This window comes from Triticum urartu, chromosome 2A (genome assembly GCF_056163025.1).
Source record: "Triticum urartu cultivar PI428250 chromosome 2A, HENAU_Tu73, whole genome shotgun sequence".
NCBI classification, from domain to species: domain Eukaryota; kingdom Viridiplantae; phylum Streptophyta; class Magnoliopsida; order Poales; family Poaceae; genus Triticum; species Triticum urartu.
The window spans coordinates 97,350,726-97,370,426 of NC_141874.1; the positions used below are offsets into that span (position 1 = coordinate 97,350,726).

Genomic DNA, 19,701 nt, shown 5'->3' on the forward strand with positions numbered 1-19,701 from the left:
CCAACCAGCCACGCCACGTGACGCATGCTAGTTGGTCATGGTGGGAAAGTTTTTGATTCTTGTTGGTTTTTTCTAAATGGTTGTGAGACTTTTCGCTTTTTTTTCTCAAGATAAGTTTTTCTAGGCTTCTTTTTCTTTTCTTTTTGAGATGATTGTGATGTTCATGTGACGTGAGAATGTTTTTTGTAATTTCGAGATAAAGATGGGGTACGCACAGATTCCCCTCAAGCGGTCCGCAATGACGACCCCCAACTACTAGTATGCATTCATTGCTCGCAATATAGCTAAATAGCCGCTTGTGTACAGAACTAGTATTCCAGCCATTCTCTCGATGTATTGGCACAACATCCTCTATGTAGTGTTCTACCTTGTTGCTTCTTGTACCAAGGTTGGTACTGGTCCGGAAAAGTATCTAGTGCTCTCAGGCTTGGGGTGCTCTCGGTGCTCCAAATGTCCGAAAAACATTTTTAAAATGTTTAAAAAATTCTGAAAAAAATGCAGCACATCGACGGAACATTGATGTCTCTTGTTACAAAATTTCAAATCAAAATTCGAAACATTGCTCGAGATACAAAAATGACAAGTAATTAATTAGCGTTTTTTTTTCAAAATTTATCAGCACATATTTTGTTGTCAGTTTGCAATGTAATTGGACACTCTTTTTGCAACTTGATCCACTCCGTGTCGCGGCGTGGACCAGGGCCAATCGGCGATGCAGATCTCAGCGGGGAAGAGCTTGCTAGATTGGTGCTCGAGACCGGATTTGACATCCTCCCCTCCGTGTTGCCTCTAGGTAGTGGTAGCCCTCGCTGGCCCCGGATCCAACGTCGAAGACGGTGACGAACTCCGGGCGGAGGCCACCGTCGGCGTCGGTCTAGCCTGATTTGGACGCAATGTGGCCCCGACATGTGCCGGTCCTGTATGCTCAGCTTCAACCCCAACGCGTCTTGGACCAAACTCATATACACACATGAAGCAATCCTTCTAGTCAGTGGCGGATCCAGGAATTGAACTTAGCCGGGGCGAAATATTTGAGATGCAAATTTTTCATTGACAAATGCAAGTCTGTTGAACCAAATCTCATAAAGTTCAAATATGAAGCTAGATGCACCGTAAAATTAACATAACCAATGATGTAGAACAGTTCAAGATTCACGACAACTAGGTGGTGTAACCACCAAAAATCACAAAATTTAACATGAACATGCTGCGAGAGAAATCATGACCATAGTGTTGATATGGGCCTTTCTTCAAATATTCCCTCCTCGCTGCATCTTTGAATTCTGTAGCAGAATAATCACAAATTTGTTTTCGGAGTCCCGGATCAGGTTGAATTAGAATAGATAGAAGTTTGCAAAGTGTTATCATGAGAACCCTGGTTAGATACTTCAGGTTCATGAACAAGATCTTCTACAATGTTTGCATCCGAGGTTTCATTGGATGAAATGTTTGCATCAGTTTCATGAACAGGAACAGGAGCTTGAGATTCAGTAGTTAGGTGATTTCCAAAATAAGTAGCAATTGGTTTCATTTTCTTACAAAATCCTACATTACAACATAACCATGTATAGCACTGGATTGCACCAATTGGTTCCAAAATAAGCAGCAATTTGTAGTTGGGTACACATTGAAGATCAACATCAGAAGGAAATGGATTGGAGTTGGACTACCTGCTGATTGCGCTTGCTGATTTTGCAAACTGTAGCTGCGCGTTTGCACGAGTTAGATGCTCTGCCGCCGCTGCCTCCTCCCAGACCTGGGACATCTTCTTTTGGTTCGCCCCATCCGCGGACGCAGATCTGGATCAGGTGCCCGGCGGCTGGCGGACGGTGGCTGACGGTCCGGCGAGGCGGAGCTCTGTGGCGGTGAGCCGGCGGCGGCTAGGTTGGCCTCGCTGGGCGCTGGCTGCATGGCTCGATTTGGGAATTTACTGGGATTACCTATTGCTCGGTGGATTGGGGCGTGGCCGCTAACAGATTGGGGCTATGGGCTGCTATTGGGCTTGTGTTTGACCGTGCAGTCCAGTGCAAGTCCCCACATGTATCAGCCTATGTAGCAAACGAATCGTATTTTTCGTATACGGGGATTTCGGCGACCCGGGGCGGCCGACCGTAGTCGCCCCTACCGTGGCGCCGCCACTGCTTCTAGTATAAGAGCATCTCCAACGGCGGTTGTAAAAAACGAGCGCGCGGTAAAAGACAATTTTAACGCACGCAGGGTAGGTTCGCACGCTCTAGTGGTGGCAGGAAAATCAGACGCGTGGGAAAAGATCACACGCACGATAAAGCGGCCGGGCGCGTGCTAGTTTTGGCGCACGATCGTCCGACGTGCTTTATAAATACAGCGGCCGCCACGCGCCCTCCCGCCGCACTCCACCTCGCCACGCGCTCCTCTGCCGCTCTCTCCCTGCTCCCTCTGCCGCTTTCTTGCTTCGCCGCCACGCTGTCGAGGAATTTCGGGCTACCGCGGTGTCCGCGCGCGCCCCTCCGGCGCCTTCTTCGCCGAGATCCAGTCTGGCGACATGCGCCTCGGCCTCGGCACCTTTGACACCGCCCACGAGGCCGTCCGTGCATACGACGCGGCGGCGTGGCGCCTCCAGCGGCCTCGTAAGGACATGAATTTCCCGAACGTGCCGACGCGGGAGCTGGCGCCTCCCCCGCGGCTTATCATCGATGAGGATCGCCGCGACAACCGGAGGTGTCAGCGCCGTCTTAACATCGTCGAGATGGAGGAGGAAGCTATGGAGCAGTGGCGCCAATGTTTCTTGCAGGACGTCATCAACGAGCGCCAGTTCTTCGAGCAAAGGAGGGCAGAGAGGAAGGAGAGGAGGGCGGAGCGAGCCTCCCTTCGCAATGACAAGGCGTACGCGGAAGGCGGCCGCTCAATTCAACATCGACCTAGGAGCAACGTCGTCCTGAGACTCCAACGACGATCGGTACCTTGATTCCTTCATTACATCGGAGGAGGACATCACCGAGGAGTTGGAGTCGGAGTTGGGGGCGGAGTCAGAGGACGAGGAGGAGTAGTTTTTTATTATCTATCGTAGAAGGAAGCTATAAACTATCTATGTATCGGTCTTATCTATCTATGTACTATCTATCTATCGTTTATCTATCTATGCCGAGCCGAATGTGTACCGAGTCGGAAACAAATATAGCACGTCTGTTGGAGGTGCACGCACGCTTTTTGTTGCTGCGGCCGCTGGAGCCAGCGCTTCACGACGCGCAAAAACTGGCTACGGAGATGCCATAAACGCTTTTTTAGTGCGCCGCGCGCCTGCTGAAGATGCTCTAAGCGTTGTAAAATATAGCACGTAACAGCCTGGTACATGTAGTTGCCATCTTCATGCAAATAACAACGGCTACGATAAAGTGCACCACTGCCGCCATGCACTGAAAGTGCGTTTTAGGATTCTATGCTCTTGTTGAAAAGAAAAGAAAAACAGCAAGCAATTTGCTGAGTTAGAGCAGAGACAAGAAATACAGTGGTTAGTCAACAATACTATTCCGGCATGAATTCCACAAATAGTGTAAACATGATGGACATAATCCACTATTATACCTCAACACTGACATCAACTCCGGCATGGATGATCGGTTACATTTTGTGCAGTCTGCCGATAATATCAGTCGGCGTTTGCTCTAGCGTTGACGCCCTGTAGCCCTTCCTGAACGATGATGAGATCACACCGGATGGTGAAACAGTCGTTCTTGAGATGCTCGGACTTTTCGAAGGCTTCCCTTGTGATGTATCTGGGGAAACCCATGCAGCAATTGCCAGGCACATCAGTTATCTGAATTGTACGAACATGCCTAGGATCTTGCTTTTCAACCTCGTCGATGAAACTGAACGCAGCGTGCACTTTCACAGGGTGCTCAACATCCTGGATGAGAGCGAAAGAAACAGCTATGCAATCGGCATCCTCCGGCAATCTATCGTTCGGGTAGACCTGGATACACCATCGATAGCCTCCAACCATGAACGGTCCAGACTCCAGGGCCGCGCTAGTGGGCATGTCTTTGGCGCGGGAGTAGCCGACGATCTCTAACAGGTGGAACCCGCTGGGCACAGATGCCCATCTCGGCGATGGCATTGGCATGGCAAAAAGCTTCTTCCCTGGCGAATGCGGTGACTAACGGATGATCGCCAGTAGTAATTTCTTTTCTCTCTCTCTCGTCCAACTGATCTATAGAGTTGGTTTGTTCTGCCTTCTGTTTAGCTCATCTGTTTATATTCTCGCAAAAAAAATCTAATCTGTTAATATACGGTGATCGTCTAAAAGCCGGGGCTTGCCTGCTCCCACAGAATACTCTCATCCGTGATCCGCCCTCATCCAACGGCCCCCTGCTTCTGCCCTCCTTTTCCCTAAAATATCCAGCAATTAAACAAAACCGGCCGCCCCGTCTCTTAACCAAACGCAGGAAAAGACCAACCGCTCATTTCGTATCCTCTCTTATCCTCTCACTTTCCCCACAGCCAAATCAGTAGCTTCTCCACGGCCGGGAGACATCTCGACGGCGAACGCCGCGACCTCGATTTGCTACCATGTCCGCGCAGGAGGGTCCTGGACATCCCCGCAAGCTGGCTCATCCGGCTGGTTGTCTTCCTCGGCGAGCGCGTCATCTCCGTGGTCCTCCGCGCGCGGCGCTCGTCAGCAAACTGCTCACCATCCCTGCGGCCATGGCGTCCCTCGCCCAGCGCGGCGCTCGTAGGCCAGCTGCGCGCCGTCCCTAAGGCCGCAGCTTTCGTCGCCCGGCGAGGCGCTCGTGGGCGAGCTGCGGGCCCTCCCTCCTCGGCGGTCACCTTCGTGGCCATGTTTGCCGCGTTCGTCGCCTCCCTGAGCTTCGTCCCACACGTACAATAGCACGGCTGGCAAGGCTTGCTGTGGTACAAGGTACGTCATCCAATTACCCGAGTAGATGGCTGCTGTTCTTCTAATTTCTCAACCAAATGCTACTTCTGTCCGTGTGAGGTAGGTGAGAATGAGATGCAAGTATCTATGTTTTTGGATAAGAACCGTGCTTTTGGTCTGACTTGTTTAAGTTGTGCATTTGAGCTTCCCGTCAATCAACTAATATACTTACACGTCTTATAAACTCACAAGTATGTGATTAAACTAGGAGACGCCGTTACCCTGCTAATGGTACAAAATCCTGACTTAATTATCAATTGGGTCTCATATCACCAATGACAACTATGAGATTGCTGACATAGCAAAATTCTGAAATCTATGCTTTTTTTAAAAGCAAATGCATCGCTCTCACTTAATTAAGTTGTGCATTCGATCGATATGCACAGACTACAAGTTTTTAGTAAAGTAGCAAAAAAAGGAAAACATGAGCATCTCTAACAACGACGGCAGATTAAGTTGGCTTCTGTTGTTGGAAGAAGACTTGATTTTGGCCTGTCAGTGTGCCAACGGATGGCTGCAGTGATGCATTTGAGGCTGGGCGCCCTATCATCATACCAATGGGTGATTGCAGTGAGGCATTTGAGGTTGGGTGTCCTGTCATCGTGCCAATGGGTGGTTGTACTAAGACATTGGGGGCTGGGTGTCCAAGTCATCATACCAACGGATGACTGCATTGAGGCTGGGTGTCCTATCATCGTGCCAATGGATGGCTGCACTGAGGCATTCGGAGCTGGGTGTCCCCTCATCGTACGAGCAGATGGCAATAGTAAGGCATCTGGAGGTGAGTTGCATTGTTCTGAATAGGTATACATGTGATTTGTCGGAATTCCCAAATGACCCTGTGTGTAGTAGTGGTAAAGGTCAGCGTACATAAACCTTTAAAATGATAAGACTAAAATATGAGTGTAGGTAGCTTATACTATTAAGCTATTGTAATGTTGCAATTCAGCCGACAATCTTTTTTTTTTTGAGAAAACGCATGGGAGCGTGCGTTTCATTGCATTGTAAAGAGGGAGAGTTTGGTTACATTCCTCCTAGGAGGCTGATTACAGAGACCGGACTAATGGACATCCCAAGTCTGGGGGGGTAATGGCTTTGAGCCCTAGCGCGCCCGCATTTGCCCAAAGGGCAGCTTCTTCCTTGATCTTCGCTACGAGGGTGTTCACAGATGGGCGCGCTCCGTTGAAGATGCAGTCATTGCGGTGTTTCCATATCATCCATGGGACGAGGAGGGTCACGGTACCGAGGCCTTTGCACATGGGCGCAGGGGTGGAGTGTCGCGCCGAATGCCACCAGTCTAGAAGCGAAGGCTCGTCGCCGGGCGGGGGGCACGGGATCCGTAGCCAGCTTAGCGTCTCGTGCCAGGTTTGCCGGGCCAAGGGGCATGCGAGGATGAGATGGTGCATGGTTTCAGGCGCCTGGTCGCATAGGGGGCACCGTGCGGGGTGTTGCAGCCCACGGCGAGCGAGCCTGTCGGCGGTCCAACATCTGTCGAGGTGGGCGAGCCAGTGGAAGAAGCGGACGCGCGGCGGTGCCTAGTGTTTCCAGGTGAGTTTCCAGGCGGCGCAGGTCGTGGAGCCGGCGAAAGTGGCCATGTAGGCCGACTTGGCCGAGTAGACGCCGTTCGCGCTTCATCTCTAGATGAGGCGATTGGGCTCGGCAGAGAGGGTCGTGCTCGCGATCCTGTGCCAAAGCTGGAGGTATTGCCCGATCTCGTGGATGCCAACCGTGCCCTGGATATCTCGCGCCCAACGATTGTCCGCCAACCCATCCGCAACAGTCCGGAGTTTCCGACGGCGTTTGGGGATGCACGCGTATAGGAGTGGGGCGATCTCGCAGACGGACCGCCCGCCGATCCATCGGTCCTCCCAGAAGAGGGCGTCTGTGCCGCTTTCGAGCTGCATGGTAGTGGAGGCGAAGAAGAACGCGCGCTTCTCGGCATCAAATTGGAGGTCGAGGCCTGCCCATGCCTTGGTAGTGTCCGTGCGGCTGAACCATAGCCACCGCGTGCGCAGCGCGAGGCTGGTGCGCGCGAGGTCGCGGACGCCAAGGCCACCAAGAGGGATCGGGCGGGCAACTCGCTGCCAGTTGACGTGGCAGTGCCCGCCGTTTGCCTCCGTGTGCCCGGCCCAGAGGAATCCACGTTGGATCTTCTCGAGCGCCTTGATGGTCTTCTTGGGGGGGGGGGGGCAGAGCCAGCAGCTGGTGAATGGGGATCGCGCTGAGGATGGCTTTCACAAACGCGAGGCGCCCAGCCTTGTTCATGAGGTGTGCCTTCCAGCATGGGAGCATGCCGGCTGTTTTGTCGACGACAGGCTGAAGCTGGGCTGCGGATGGTCGGCGTAGCGTGAGGGGGATGCCCAGGTAGGTGATGGGCAGCTCGACGATGGGGCAGCCGAGCGAATCGACCACAGGCGCAGCCTCGTCCACGCCGGCGCGGATCAGCGTGGCCGTGCTCTTGGCGAAGTTGACCCGTAGTCCTGAGGCGCGCCCAAAAAGTCGCAGGATGCTCTTGACGGCAGTGACATCGCTTAGGGTGGGGTGGCAGAAGAGGATCATGTCATCCGCGTAGAGGGAGACGGATGGCATCGGTCGCCGAGGGTGAAGGCGCTGTAGGATACCCAGCTCGGTTGCGCGGTGGAGAAGGCGTCCAAGCGTGTCGACGGCGAGTACGAAGAGCTGGGGCGAAAGGGGGTCGCCCTGGCGGAACCCACATCGGTGCCAGATAGAAGGGCCTGGCTCCCCGTTAATAAGCACTCTGGTGCTTGCCGAAGAGAAGAGGATGGCAAGCCAGTCGAGGAACCTGGAGCCGAAGCCGTATCGACGAAGGGTATCGAACAGGAATGGCCATCTGAACGAGTCGAAGGCGCGCGCCAGGTCTAGCTTCAGGAGCACGCGTGGGGCGCCGAGCTGGTGCAGCAGACGAGCCGACTGCCGGACGAGGGTGAAATTGTCGTGCAGACTGCGTCCGGGGATGAAGGCGTTCTGGCTTGTGCTGACAAGAGCGTTGAGCCTGGGCGCGAGGCGCAACGACAGGACTTTGGCGAAAATCTTGGCGACCAAGTGAATTAGGCTAATGGGCCTGAAGTTGCCGAGGGCGTGGGCGTCGGCGCGCTTGGGCAGCAAGGTGAGAAGCGCCTGGTTGAGGCAGCTGAAGCCGCGGCCTTGCAGCGCGTGGAGCTGACAGAAGACGTCGACGAAGTCTTGCCGAACGGTGGGCCAGCATGCGCGTAAGAATTCAGCTGTGAAGCCGTCGGGGCCTGGGGCTTTGCGCGCGGGGAGCCCTTTGACCGCCTGCCAGATCTCCTCGGCGTCGAACGGGGCATCCAGGTCCTCCAGATTGGCGGGGGTGATGAGGTCCGTGAGGTCGAGCGCGCAGTGTCGGGGCGCCTCCGTGCCCAAAAGCGCGTCGAAGTGGGCGTAGGCAGCCGCAACCATCTCCGCGGGGAGGCTATGGATCCTGTTCTTTTGGCGCCTATACGTGCATTGCCGATGGAAGACCGAAGTGTTGGCATCACCGTCCTTGAGAGTGGCGAGGCGGGCACGTTGCCGGGCAATGGTGCGCTCGAGGGAGGCGAGGCCAAGATATGACGCCTTGATTTGCCGGCGCAGCCAATCCTCGTGTGGGGATAGGGCGCGGTGGTCCTGTGCTGCATCAAGCCGGAGGAGGAGCTCCCTGGAGATCGCCAGCTTGAGCCGTATGTTGCCAACCGTCTTCGAACTCCAGCCTATGAGCATGCGCGCCGTGGCCTTCATGCGAAGCATGAGCCGCCTGAATGGGTCCGGGTCATGGACGGAGTGCCAGGCAGCTGTGACGATGTCCTGGAAGCCATCCAACCGGATCTAGAATTCCTCAAAGTGGAATCGCCGGCGGGTGGGTGGCATCGGGGCGTAGTCGAGAAGCAAGGGACTGTGATCCGACATGACGGAGGCGAGGCAGCGAAGATGGCACTCCCCATGGGGCTCTTCCCAGTCAGCCGTGCAAAGGACACGGTCTAGGTGAACGAGGGTCGGGGGCGACTGCTCGTTGGACCACATGTATCAGCGTCCGTTGAGGTAGATCTCCTTGAGCGCGAGGTCGTCGAGGATGCGCCAGAAGCGACCCATCATGCGGCGGTTCAGGTGGCTAGTGTTCTTGTCTTCATCTCGGAGTATGAGATTGAAGTCGCCACACGCCATCCATGGTCCAGGACAGTCTACGCGAATGTCGCGCAACTCTTGCAGGAATGCTATTTTGTCGGCGTCCAGTTGGGGTCCGTAGACCATGGTGAGCCACCAGGGCGTGTGAGCGCTCGAAGGATGAGAAACCTTGGCTGTAATGGCATTTGCCGTGAAAAGAGGATCGGTGATGGACACCTCACGGCTCTTCCACGCAAGCATGATACCGTCGCGAGTGCCAAGCGCGGGAAGGTATACGTAGTCGTCGAATTCCGAGCCAAGGGTCTCAAGGACAGTCGACGAGCAAATCAAAGTCATCTTCGTTTCCTGGAGGCAGACAATAGAGACATTTGCGGTGACAACGAGCGAACGGACGGCGGTGCGGCGAGCGCGCGCGTTGAGGCCGCGCACGTTCCAAATGAGCATCTTGGGGTTGTGATCCATTGAGGAGGTCGACGACGTGGCGCGCGGCGCGGCTATGCCTCGATGGGGCTGCCCGCGACCATCATGGTGATCGGCGCGATGGTGGGATCCGCGGGGAGCTCGCGATCAGCTAGAGCGGCGATGGCCGACAGGACGGACAGGGAAATGGTCGCCGCGAACAGACCCTCATACGCCTGCATCTCCGCTGCGGTGATCCTCTGATCAATTCCGACAATGCCGAGGGTGCGCAGAATGTGGATCTGGGCGCGCCTCTCAGCTATCGGCGGCGCGGTCGTCTTGCGGGCGGTGGACGTGACCGATCTCCCGCGCCTTGAGGTGAAGTTGGGCGGGGTCCGTCGCTGGCGCCGGCCAGGGATTGGAAGGGCTGCGTCAATCTACCTGGTTGCGGCGGCGAGGAAGTCACCCAGGGTCCAGGCCGTAGGCGCCGTGACGCGCGGTCGGGAATGGCGCATGGTGATCAGGGGGGTTGCAAATCGCGCAGGAGGGCAAGGTGAGCGGGCGGATCTTGTCTCGTCGCTCGGGATCCCATGTTGGGCCTCATGCTGGGCTTCAGGCTGGGCGTGGCGATGGGCCTCGGGGCCTTGCTGGGCTGGAGCGGCGTCCAAGGTGGATGCCGTGCGCTTTGGGAGGTTCCTGGATGGCCTCGGCTGGCCTCGTGGGATTGGCCGTTGGGTGTGTCGTGGTGGGCTCCATCTCCTGCGGTGTCTCCGTGGACCGGTCCGCGATGGGCGCGGCCTCAGCAGCCAATGGCAGCGAGGGAGCAGCAAAGCGTCCCGACAGCGGGTCCGGCGTGACCTCCAAAGGCTGGGAGTCGGGGACCTCGCCTGCCAGGGATTGGCTGGCTGGGTTGCAATCCTGATCCCCATGCGTGTCAGGGTGATCTATGCCTGGCATGACTGTGTCGTGGGTGGGCCCTTGGGGGCAGGCGGGGATGTCGTGTTGTGCTGGCGAGGGGTGGGTGCCAGCGCTCTCAGACTGGTCGCGAAGGGTGCCAGCCAAAGGGCGGGTGGCGACCGTTGCCAGGTCACGCGGGCCCTCCGCACTTGGGCCACGAGTGGCAGGGCGAGGGGGCAAAGCAGCCGCAGGGGGGGCAGCTTTTGCACGTCGGGCCTCCTCTGCCATCCTTCTTTTCTTTCCACCACACTTTCCCCATTTGGCAAAGCCGCGGGAACTGTGGGGGCCACCAGCGGCGGGCCAAGGGTCCATCGTGCGGCCGGTGGTTTGCCTCGTCGGCGGCGGCGCCGCTGCAACCGTACGGGTACGGGAGCCGGGCCAGCCAGCATCGACGACAATGCCATCGGCGCGGCCACGGAGGTTGGACAAGCGCCAGCCTACGGTGTCGACGGCCATGCCATCCGCGCGGCCGTCAGGGGCGTCGGAGGTGCGGCGGCGCTTGCGCCCGCGTCGACGGCCTCGGCCGCCCTCAGTGCGGCGATCGGCGCCTCTGCCGCCAGCGCCTGGTGCACCGCCCCCCGGGCCTCGATCTCCGTTGGCGGCCGGAGCAGGCTGCCCGGCCGCGACAGCGACCGTGATAGACACCGGGTACTGGAGGGTGCGGATGGTCGGCGGTGAGGGGCGGATGCGAGCTGGGATGGATTCCATGATCTCGAGGATGGCCGCCCGGCGGATGCTAGCTGGGTCGCGGGTGCGCGCGGTCACCCGGAAGGTGGCGAGGTCAGCGCGGGAGCGCGTGCTCGGGTGGAGCCGCTCTACCCAGTAGCTGCCGCCCAGAAGGTGCTCGGCCGTGGACAGGTGCCAGGCCTGTGCCGGGATGCCGCGAAGCTCCAGCTGCATGGAGTGCTCGAGCGAACCAACATCGGCGCGGGCGAGCTTGCTCCAGGGGCGCAGCGCGAGGGAGAACCCGGGTCCGCTGATGAAGTGGTCGCCGGCAAGGCGGTCCATGAGCTCGCGGGTGGTTAAGATAAGGAGGAAATCCTCCGGGTGGTAGGCGTGGACGGTGAAGTCTCCGGGGTGGAGGTCGAGGGAGGAGTACAGGACGTCCTCAACGTCACGGGCAGCCACGGCCGGCCTATCACCGGTGATGGACACCACCATGCCCCGACGCAGCACCAACTCTGCCTCTTCCATCTCAACAGAGCGTGAGAGAATGACGCGTGCAGGGGCCTGGTCTGCAGGCAGGGGGGTCGGAGCCGGTGGTGACGGAGTGCGGTGGCGCGGCGCCGCCTGGGCTGCAACGACCGGGGTGGCCGCGGCAGCAGGGGGCGCGCAGCACGCCGCGGCAGTACTAGCAGTCACGCGAGCTGTGTCCAGGGTAGAGACAACGGCGGCACCGGACGTCGTTGGTGCACTCCCGCACGGGGTGGCCGGGCTCGAGGCAGCGAAAGCACAGCCCGACGGACTCCTCTGGGGACAGGCTGCAACGTCGCTGCGGGCGGGCGGGGGGGGGGGGGGGGGGTGCAGAAGCCGAGCGCCGCGCACCACGGCGGCGGTTCCTGTGGCGGGGGGTCTGGAAGCCATCGGCGTCGATTTCCACGCCGCCGTTGACCCGGTGGACCTCGCTGCGGGGACCGAGGCGAGTGGCTGCCGAGGCGCGTGCGTTGGGTGCGGCGGGGCCGCGCATCGCCGGAGGTGGGGTGGCCGCCGGGGCCGAGCGCGGTGGGGTCCTGGCGACCTCGCTGTAGGACCGCGTCGAAGACCCGGCGTCGGACTCCAGCCAGCGCTGCGAACCGGCGGAGCTGAGGTCGAGGTCGCCGGAGCTGCCGCAGGGGGATGCCATGCGCGGAGGGGGGGAGGGGCTGGGGAGGAGGGCTACCGGCGGGGATTCGTCGGCGGCAAGGTTTGCGGGGGCTGGGCTAGGAGCGCGTGGGAGCGGAGCGCCTCATCTCCTCCAAAAAAATGACCTTGTCCAGCCGACAATCTTTGGTCTTGCCCATACATCGCCATAGGATTTAGGATTGGGTTGTACAGTGGTAGATATGCAGGCATTTCGTTTGTGAAAACCTCCAAATGACCCTATAAAAAATGACGAGATAAATGTTGTATAACTTCAGTTTTATAACAGATAAAGTGTGAATTTATTTATACCGTTGAGGTGCCATGAGGTTGTAGTGCTACATGATTATCTACTTTCCTTTTCCTTGCTCCTTGATTTTGCCCATACCGTTGAGGTGCCATGATTTTGCTTTCTCTAAGCCACCAACAGGTCTACTTGCTCCTTGAATAGTCTTCTCCTTCAACTTCACCCCTTTTGGCTTAGGAAGCCCCTCATTTTGTTTTGAACTTGTAGATGAGTTCATGTTTGGGTCTGCAAATATATAAGTAAATCAAATTCAAGTTTCATAACATTATAAAACTACACACCCATATCAACGGGTCTACTTGATCCTCCAACAGTCTTCTTTTTAAACTTGACACCTTTTGGACTGGCAAACTCCACATTTTGTTCTGAACTTGTAGATGAGTTAATGTTTGGGTCTGCAACTATACAATGAAACATAGGTTAGTTTGATAAGATCATAAAGCTATACTTACAGACTTTGTGAGCCAAGGGAGTTACCTATATCTGGATGTCTGTTTGATCCTCGAGCTGTCTTCTCCTTGACCTTCATTCCTTTTGGCTTGGCGGGCCTCACATTTAGTTCTGAACTTGTAGTAGCGACATTGTATGGGTCTGCAACTATAAAAATAAATATATGTTTAAACCTGACGAGAGTATAAAACTTATATGTAGATACCTTCTGAACAAAGGAAGTTACCTATATCTGGATCAGATCTATGTTTTAGACATTTCTCCACATCTTGTGCTAACTTCTCAGCATAATTAGCAACCATGAAATATGATTCGTCAGCCTCTGCGGCTCGAGCAGCTATTTGGATAAACATTCTACACAATTCCTTATAGCGTTTCGTCAGTATTGCTTTGCGGCCTTCATGCATGCTGCAGTTGCTTGTTATATCCAAAACTTTTGCATCAATTGTCCATCTTTTCATGATATACTGTTGAGGGATGTGCTTGATATTATTAATATCAAGTACCTTCAAGGAATGAGAGCAAAGAATTCCAGCAAATTCAAACTTCTTGCAACTGCAATTGACCCTTTCTTCTTTCGGAAAAAATCTAACAACATGATCATGCTCTGTACCATGAAATTTTACTTTGTAAACCTTCTCATTGTCACTGTCATCACAAAGGTATGTGTCATAGTTCAAGGTCCGAAGCACTTGTTCCTGAAACATCTTGAATATTGGTGGAGTATATGTAGTTGATGCTTGCCTTAATATATAGCTTTCTGCCTTCAGCTTAGGACTACTTTGTGTTGCTTTGAAATCACATCTCACCTCTTCAAATCTTTTATCTGCAACTAGACGTTCAAAATGCTCAAAAAAAGTAAGCATGTCATACTTAGAACTAATGTAACGTTTTAGTTCGTTGTTCATGCTTTCACTCCTTTGGGTACTGCTCATGTGTGCGGAGAAAGTATTCCTGCCATACACTAGTGCCCAGTGCTCCCTTTTCTCAAATAACCTTTGGAGCCATGCATTGTCCCGGAGTTCATACTTGTCAAGCATTTCATTCCATGCACTTATAAATTCATCTTCGTCCTCAATATCATAGATACAATGCTGAAAATCGGCATTGAACTTCTTGTAATCTGTAACAACTCCACCAAGATGTTTGCAAGCATTTTGATTCATATGCCACACACAAAGTCTATGGTCAGAGTGAGGTAGGACTGAACGGATCGCTTTAGCCATTGCTGCATCTTCGTCAGTCAGAATTGTATGTGGATGTTTTCCGGACATTACTGTTAGAAAAGTTCTAAAAAGCCAAGCAAAACTTTCCGCTGTTTCATCATAGAGTAGTGCAGCACCAAACACAATTGTTTTCTTGTGATTATTCACACCAACAATTAAGCCAAACGGACGCCCATCGTCTAGTTTCCTGTATGTGGTGTCAAAGCATATGACATCACCAAATAATGCATAGTCTGACACCATTTTGGAGTCTGTCCAAAATATATTAGTTATCAAATCATCCTCATCAACTTGAATTGAATAAAAAAAACTTGACATCTTCTGAAACCTTCTTTACCATATATTCTAACACTCCTCCCGTGTCACCCACCTTTGCTTTTAGTGTTCTCTTTGAGTACAAACGGTTTTTCATGTCCGTGCTTATAAAGCCAAGGTTTTCAGGTCCACATGCTTCTTTCGTCATTAGATCAATAGTTGCTTTATTTGAAATGCCCACTGACTTGGCGACCTCGGCATTGGCTAGTTGAGCTTCAGTTACTTTTCTGTGTGATCTTAAGTATTGCGACATGTTTCCAGTAGCAAGGCTATGGTTATGGGCTTCTTTAAATTCGTATACATTATAAATCCCGTTTGTAAGACTTATCTTCATACGTGCATCACAACCACATCGTGTCTTGGGCCTACTATAACTGAATTCCTCCTCTCTTTTATCTTCAGCATGGACTCCTATTAGTTAAAATTATTTTATTAGTCCCATCTAAAAATCTATATGACTAGAACAAGTTACCACTAGTCCATACCTTGACGAGAACATGTGAATGTCCGTTGTTGTATTGTACTGGAATTTTTTACTTTATGATGATTGCCTCTTCGGATGCTAAAACCCAAGGAATAAGCATACTTGTTATAGAAGGAATATGCTTCTTCTTCAGATAAAAACTACATGCCAATCTTTGGCACCCTTTTTTCAATCTGCTCTGTTGCATTGCTAGCTGTAGTTTCTTCAAACCCCTGTTTAAATTAGTACTCACTTTAGCAATTGGTTCAAATACAAGGGAAAGGAGAAGAAACATATATGTGTTGTAAATCAGCAATAACCTCGCTATGACTATTTATTTCGATGTCACAGTGGAACGGAAAGGAGTGGAATCTATGTTGTTTTCCCATTGCGAACAAGGTGGTTAATAATTTCAATCTTCTGAGTACGCATTATCAACTAATCAGAGGTATGTCTTTGCCCCTCGAACCATTACATTTCTCTTATATGTACAACATCAGTGTCAGTTTTTCATTTATATGTACCCATCAGTAATACAACTTTGTATTGTGCGATATGTGCAAGACATGTTAGCCGGATATTACACACTAGGAGTAAGAAATATACACATCTGCTATCTAGTTTCATTTTGCTATGTGGTCCTAGTGACAGCAATCGCAAAAACCTGAAAGTCATAGATCTGTTTCATTGCAGGATTGGGAGAAAACAGTTGGGTCAGAGAAAAAGGAAGAACGCAATGGAAACAAGATGGCTTACATTTGGGGGATCTGATTCCTCATTGGTTCCGGCAAGAATTGGTGAAGAAGCCATCAAGCTCCTCCAGCAAGTCCCTTTCTTGGATCTGTGTTCGTAGATAGATTTGATGAAGAAGCGTATAGTTTGGTTTGTTTCGTACTCTTGTACGGGAAAAGTTCACCGCCAATGCTTTTGGCGGGCAAGCCATATATATTTCCCTCCAAATCTCTGTTCTGTTACGTTAATTGCGTTGCCTAGAGAAAGTCCGGAGCGGCCGGTTTTAATTAAGAGACGGGGCGGCCGGTTTTGTTTAATTGCTGGGTATTTTAAGGAAAAGGAGGGCAGAAGCAGGGGGCCGTTGGATGAGGGCGGAGCACGGATGGGAGTATTCTGGGGGAGCAGGCAAGCCCCGTGGAGCGCGCGCTCCCAAGACTCACCCTGATGATGTTAAAAAAAAAAGACCCACCCTGATGTCCAGATGGTTCTACCTCTCGTTGGCTCAAGCACGGGTGCATAACTGAACAAAACCGGTATGAGCTACACAAAAAAAATGGTATGCAATGTTTTCTTAGAGTGGTTTTTTGTAGGTCGGGCTCCATGCCACCCCTTATCCTTACCCCTCCAACATTGCTTCAAGATCTATGTTAGCCATCTAAGATCATCTCCAATAGACTGGTCCATATGTAAAAATAACCAACTTTTGAAGATGCGAGAATAAAATGCGCTGCTCCAACAGATGGTCCATATGTACAAAAATACATCACCACCTCCCGGAGATGTAAAATTGAAAACTTCGTGATGCAAATTTACATCATGAGATACAAGTGATGTAAAACCGCGGCCACCCGTGAAATGATCAACCGCCAGTTCATTTGTCTTCCCGCTCGTGACCGTGACCCGCTCGTACGTCGTCCCCCCCGCCCCCGCCTTTCGCTGCCGCCGCCCCGGCCGGTCGCCACCACGCCGGCGGTTCCTACGAAGGCGACGAAGGCACGAGGTGGAGGCAAACGGCCGGCGAATCGCGGTCGGAACCCGGCCGAAAGTGCGGCTCGGCCGACCAAAATCTTGAAGGCAGCCGCGGCGGCTCGGGCCGCCAACTCGCAGCCACGGCCGAAGGCGTCCTCGAGCAGCCAAAAGGAGTCGTTCCTCCACCTGCGTCGCCGTCACCGCTGGCCATGGAGGAAGATGTGGCCACGCCGACGGCCACCGCCTCCAACATGTTTGATGATACGTCGCAAAGGTAAAAAATATATATGTTGTGCTCTCGTTTGTTGTTTCAAATAGAATGTGATGTTGAATGTTTGTACCTTCAATTGTAGTCTTGATGATGAAGCTTTTTTGCACGCGACAAATGTGGCAAATGATGATTATGTGTTGCACGAGTATGTGTCACAAGAATATGAAACCAATATGGTGATGATAATCTTGACATGGACGATGAGGGCTTTGTTGCAAAGGGAAGAAGTGGAAATTGTACCAGTGTGGAGGATGTGTTGATATGCACCGCATGGAAGAAAGTCTCTCAAGATGCATGCGTTGGAAGCGACCAAACGGTAAACACCTATTGACAATGCATCAAGGATTACTTCGATGAGCGCAACACAAGTGGTCACTTCCATTCGAGCGACTCTCTTCGCCAACATTGGTCCACCATCAACGCCGAATGCCAAAAGTGGGTCGGTTGCTTGTCAAAGGTTGCTCGCATGAACCCAAGTGGTTGCGGTGATGGTGACTTGATAAATATTTCCTCTTCGTGTGTGCTTTTTCAAATATTAGATTGTTCGTTTTGAACCATGTGTTGTAGTTTCTCTTTTATTCACATCTCCATTTTGGATCATCTGTTGGAGTTGAGCCTTTTTTGAGATGTAAAAAAGCACATTTTGATGCTCCAAATTTGGACCATCACCGGTTTGGAGCACCAAAATATATATCATCTATCGGATATGCTCTAACTTACTACATGAAAGTTTCTCTTTTTTGTTTCTCTCAAGCGAAACAACATATTGACTTCAAACTATGCAGGTCAAGCTACTTTAGAACTACAATGTGTGATTTTTTTTCAGAATTTTTGGTCAGACATAAATATAGAAAACGAGAATTTCTTTTTGAGTAAAAAAGTTATTTCAAGTATTTTTTATGCATGGAGAAATCCGAAAGCTTTTCCCCACATTGTAGTAAGAATGTGTTGTTGTTTTGCAAAGTTTAAAGTGCATATGTTGTTTTATTTGAAATAAACAAGAAATACAAAAGCACCTGCACAAACTGCGATGCAGAAAATGATGGGTTAGATAAGGTGTGCCATGGAGCTCAGCCTGGACATCAACTCTCCGATGTTTTTTTGTTCCTAACTTCCAATGTCTTTTGAACTGACATTGTACTATCTATCTATCAGTTGTGCAAATTTGTTAAAAAAAGTGAAGTGCACAAAGATTATGAATTGGTGCTTAATTGTTAAACAAATTTTGTATATGGCGAACCACCTAAATATGGGCGATTTGATTTTCAGCCACTACTTACTTTGGACTTTGACAATTTGCCACTGCTTAGATTGTAATTGATATTTTGCCACTCTTTTGTTTGCCATCTGATTTTTTACCACTTTTCAACACAAAAACAATAATTCCAAATGATATACATATTACCTGCACAATGTAGTGGACAGGTATACCCTTATGTGCCTATTTGGCATGAACTCAGACGCACGCGAAGAACTCAATCCCATCCCTTGTAAGCACGACAGTAGACAGCGGACAAGGCCGGCGCCAGCTAGCTGATGGGCAACAACGGGGAGCAGCAGCAAAGACAGCGGCGCCTAGGTCCATGCCAAGGCTAAACACGACGGAGCCCAAGTGGAGCCGGGCAGCAGCGAGCGCCTCCACCGCGTCTTCCACTGACCACGAGTAAGCACTAAGCAGCAGCAACACACAAGGCCACAAACAACAGCGGCACGGCAGTACGGGCCGGCAAGAAGCAGCAGCAGCGGAAAAACAGAGCAACGGCAGCGCACGAGCACGCGGGACCGGCGGCGGCAAGCAGCAGCACCTGTGTCATGTCGGACGGCGAGCTGAGAGAGAGAGAGAGAGAGAGAGAGAGAGAGAGAGAGAGAGAGAGAGCCGTCGTCGTCGAGGACCACGGGGAATCCCTGGGACGAACCGCCGCCGTCTTCCGTGGAGCACCAGTAGCGATAGACGGGAGACAGATGGGGAACGAGGGAGGAGACGAGCTCGTCTCCTGGGTGAATTGAACTGGCAGGGGCACTCTGGTGATTTCCACGCGGGTCCCACATGACAGGGGCAAAACACTTAATTCCAAACTAAGCAGTGGCAAATAAGCAAATACAAAGTAATGAGTGGCTAATCGTCAAAGGGCGAAGTAACTAGTGGCGAAAAATTAAAAATCCCCCTAAATATTGTACTTCCTCTCTTTCAATTTACAAGGCATGCGCGTACCCCTAGGTCGTCAATTTGACCAACCTAATACAAATCATATATTATAAAAAATATATCAATATAAATTTCAGATGTTCTATTTTTAAAAGGTATAATTTTTATTTTATATAGTTTATATTAAGATGATAAAATTGACAACCTAGGTATACGCGTAGGATTTGTAAACTGTGACGGAGGGAGTAACAGATCCGAACGCATCGGATGCCATCGATCTAAAAATCATGAGATTGTGCGTGCTCCAGGTGGTTCGACTTCTATTTGCCGTTAATTATGAATCACCTCATCAACCGCATCCATGCGCATGCCCTGATCGTGCCACGTCCTCTGTGGTTGGATCCAGCGACGGTCGTTCCCTTCTTTGACGCGTCGGTGTTGGAGCATCAATACTGTTCATTTCACCCTCAAGCTTATTCTCTTATTGTTTGGACAAACAAATTAATTGCATTGATCCATTTGACGTTATTTTGGGGAGTGGGGATATGGTGCCACCATCCTTTTGAATACGGCAA

At 52.1% G+C, this 19,701-nt stretch overlaps 4 protein-coding genes and 1 long non-coding RNA gene across 6 annotated transcripts; 2 read left to right on the top strand and 3 right to left on the bottom strand.

Annotated features, from left to right (window-relative positions):
- Positions 1-473: 473 nt before the first annotated feature.
- Positions 474-1,995, bottom strand: LOC125541129 (uncharacterized). The gene is made up of 2 exons (XR_007297443.2): positions 1,671-1,995; positions 474-1,283 (listed from the first exon to the last, which is right to left on the bottom strand). It is a non-coding gene; the product is annotated as an uncharacterized LOC125541129 (long non-coding RNA).
- A 526-nt stretch (positions 1,996-2,521) lies between these two features.
- LOC147984055 (uncharacterized) lies at positions 2,522-2,944 on the top strand. Its single transcript, XM_087540964.1, has one exon. It carries the CDS (start codon positions 2,522-2,524, stop codon positions 2,942-2,944), a length of 423 nt encoding a protein of 140 aa, XP_087397090.1.
- Positions 2,945-3,625: 681 nt separating this feature from the next.
- LOC147984056 (BTB/POZ and MATH domain-containing protein 3-like) lies at positions 3,626-4,099 on the bottom strand. The gene has a single exon (XM_087540965.1). The coding sequence runs from the start codon at positions 4,097-4,099 to the stop codon at positions 3,626-3,628; it is 474 nt and encodes a 157-aa protein (XP_087397091.1).
- Positions 4,100-4,361: 262 nt separating this feature from the next.
- LOC125536009 (uncharacterized) lies at positions 4,362-17,640 on the top strand. Of its 2 annotated transcripts, XR_007294886.2 has the most exons (4): positions 4,362-4,894; positions 15,360-15,456; positions 15,702-16,983; positions 17,063-17,640. XR_007294886.2 is itself a non-coding variant. In XM_048699090.2 (2 exons), exon 1 carries the CDS (start codon positions 9,728-9,730, stop codon positions 11,084-11,086), a length of 1,359 nt encoding a protein of 452 aa, XP_048555047.2. In that variant the 5' UTR covers positions 4,379-9,727; the 3' UTR covers positions 11,087-15,456; positions 15,702-16,109. The 2 variants fall into 2 exon arrangements, 1 of the variants encoding a protein (XP_048555047.2); XM_048699090.2 differs by lacking the exon at positions 17,063-17,640 and having other exon boundaries at positions 4,379-15,456; positions 15,702-16,109.
- Positions 12,598-14,473, bottom strand: LOC147984057 (protein FAR1-RELATED SEQUENCE 5-like). The gene is made up of 4 exons (XM_087540967.1): positions 13,231-14,473; positions 13,032-13,145; positions 12,890-12,955; positions 12,598-12,779 (listed from the first exon to the last, which is right to left on the bottom strand). Exons 1-4 carry the CDS (start codon positions 14,471-14,473, stop codon positions 12,598-12,600), a joined length of 1,605 nt encoding a protein of 534 aa, XP_087397093.1.
- Positions 17,641-19,701: the final 2,061 nt, after the last annotated feature.

Bases quoted from the DNA above. Each gene is read 5' to 3' on its own strand.
- LOC147984055 (XM_087540964.1), top strand. From the start codon at position 2,522: ATGCGCCTCGGCCTCGGCACCTTTGACACCGCCCACGAGGCCGTCCGT.
- LOC147984056 (XM_087540965.1), bottom strand. From the start codon at position 4,099: ATGCCAATGCCATCGCCGAGATGGGCATCTGTGCCCAGCGGGTTCCAC.
- LOC125536009 (XM_048699090.2), top strand. From the start codon at position 9,728: ATGCCGAGGGTGCGCAGAATGTGGATCTGGGCGCGCCTCTCAGCTATC.
- LOC147984057 (XM_087540967.1), bottom strand. From the start codon at position 14,473: ATGGTGTCAGACTATGCATTATTTGGTGATGTCATATGCTTTGACACC. The intron at 13,146-13,230 runs GTAACTTCCTTT...TTATAGTTGCAG, and splicing joins TAGATCTGATCCAGATATAG to ACCCATACAATGTCGCTACT. The intron at 12,956-13,031 runs GTAACTCCCTTG...TTCATTGTATAG, and splicing joins AAACAGACATCCAGATATAG to TTGCAGACCCAAACATTAAC.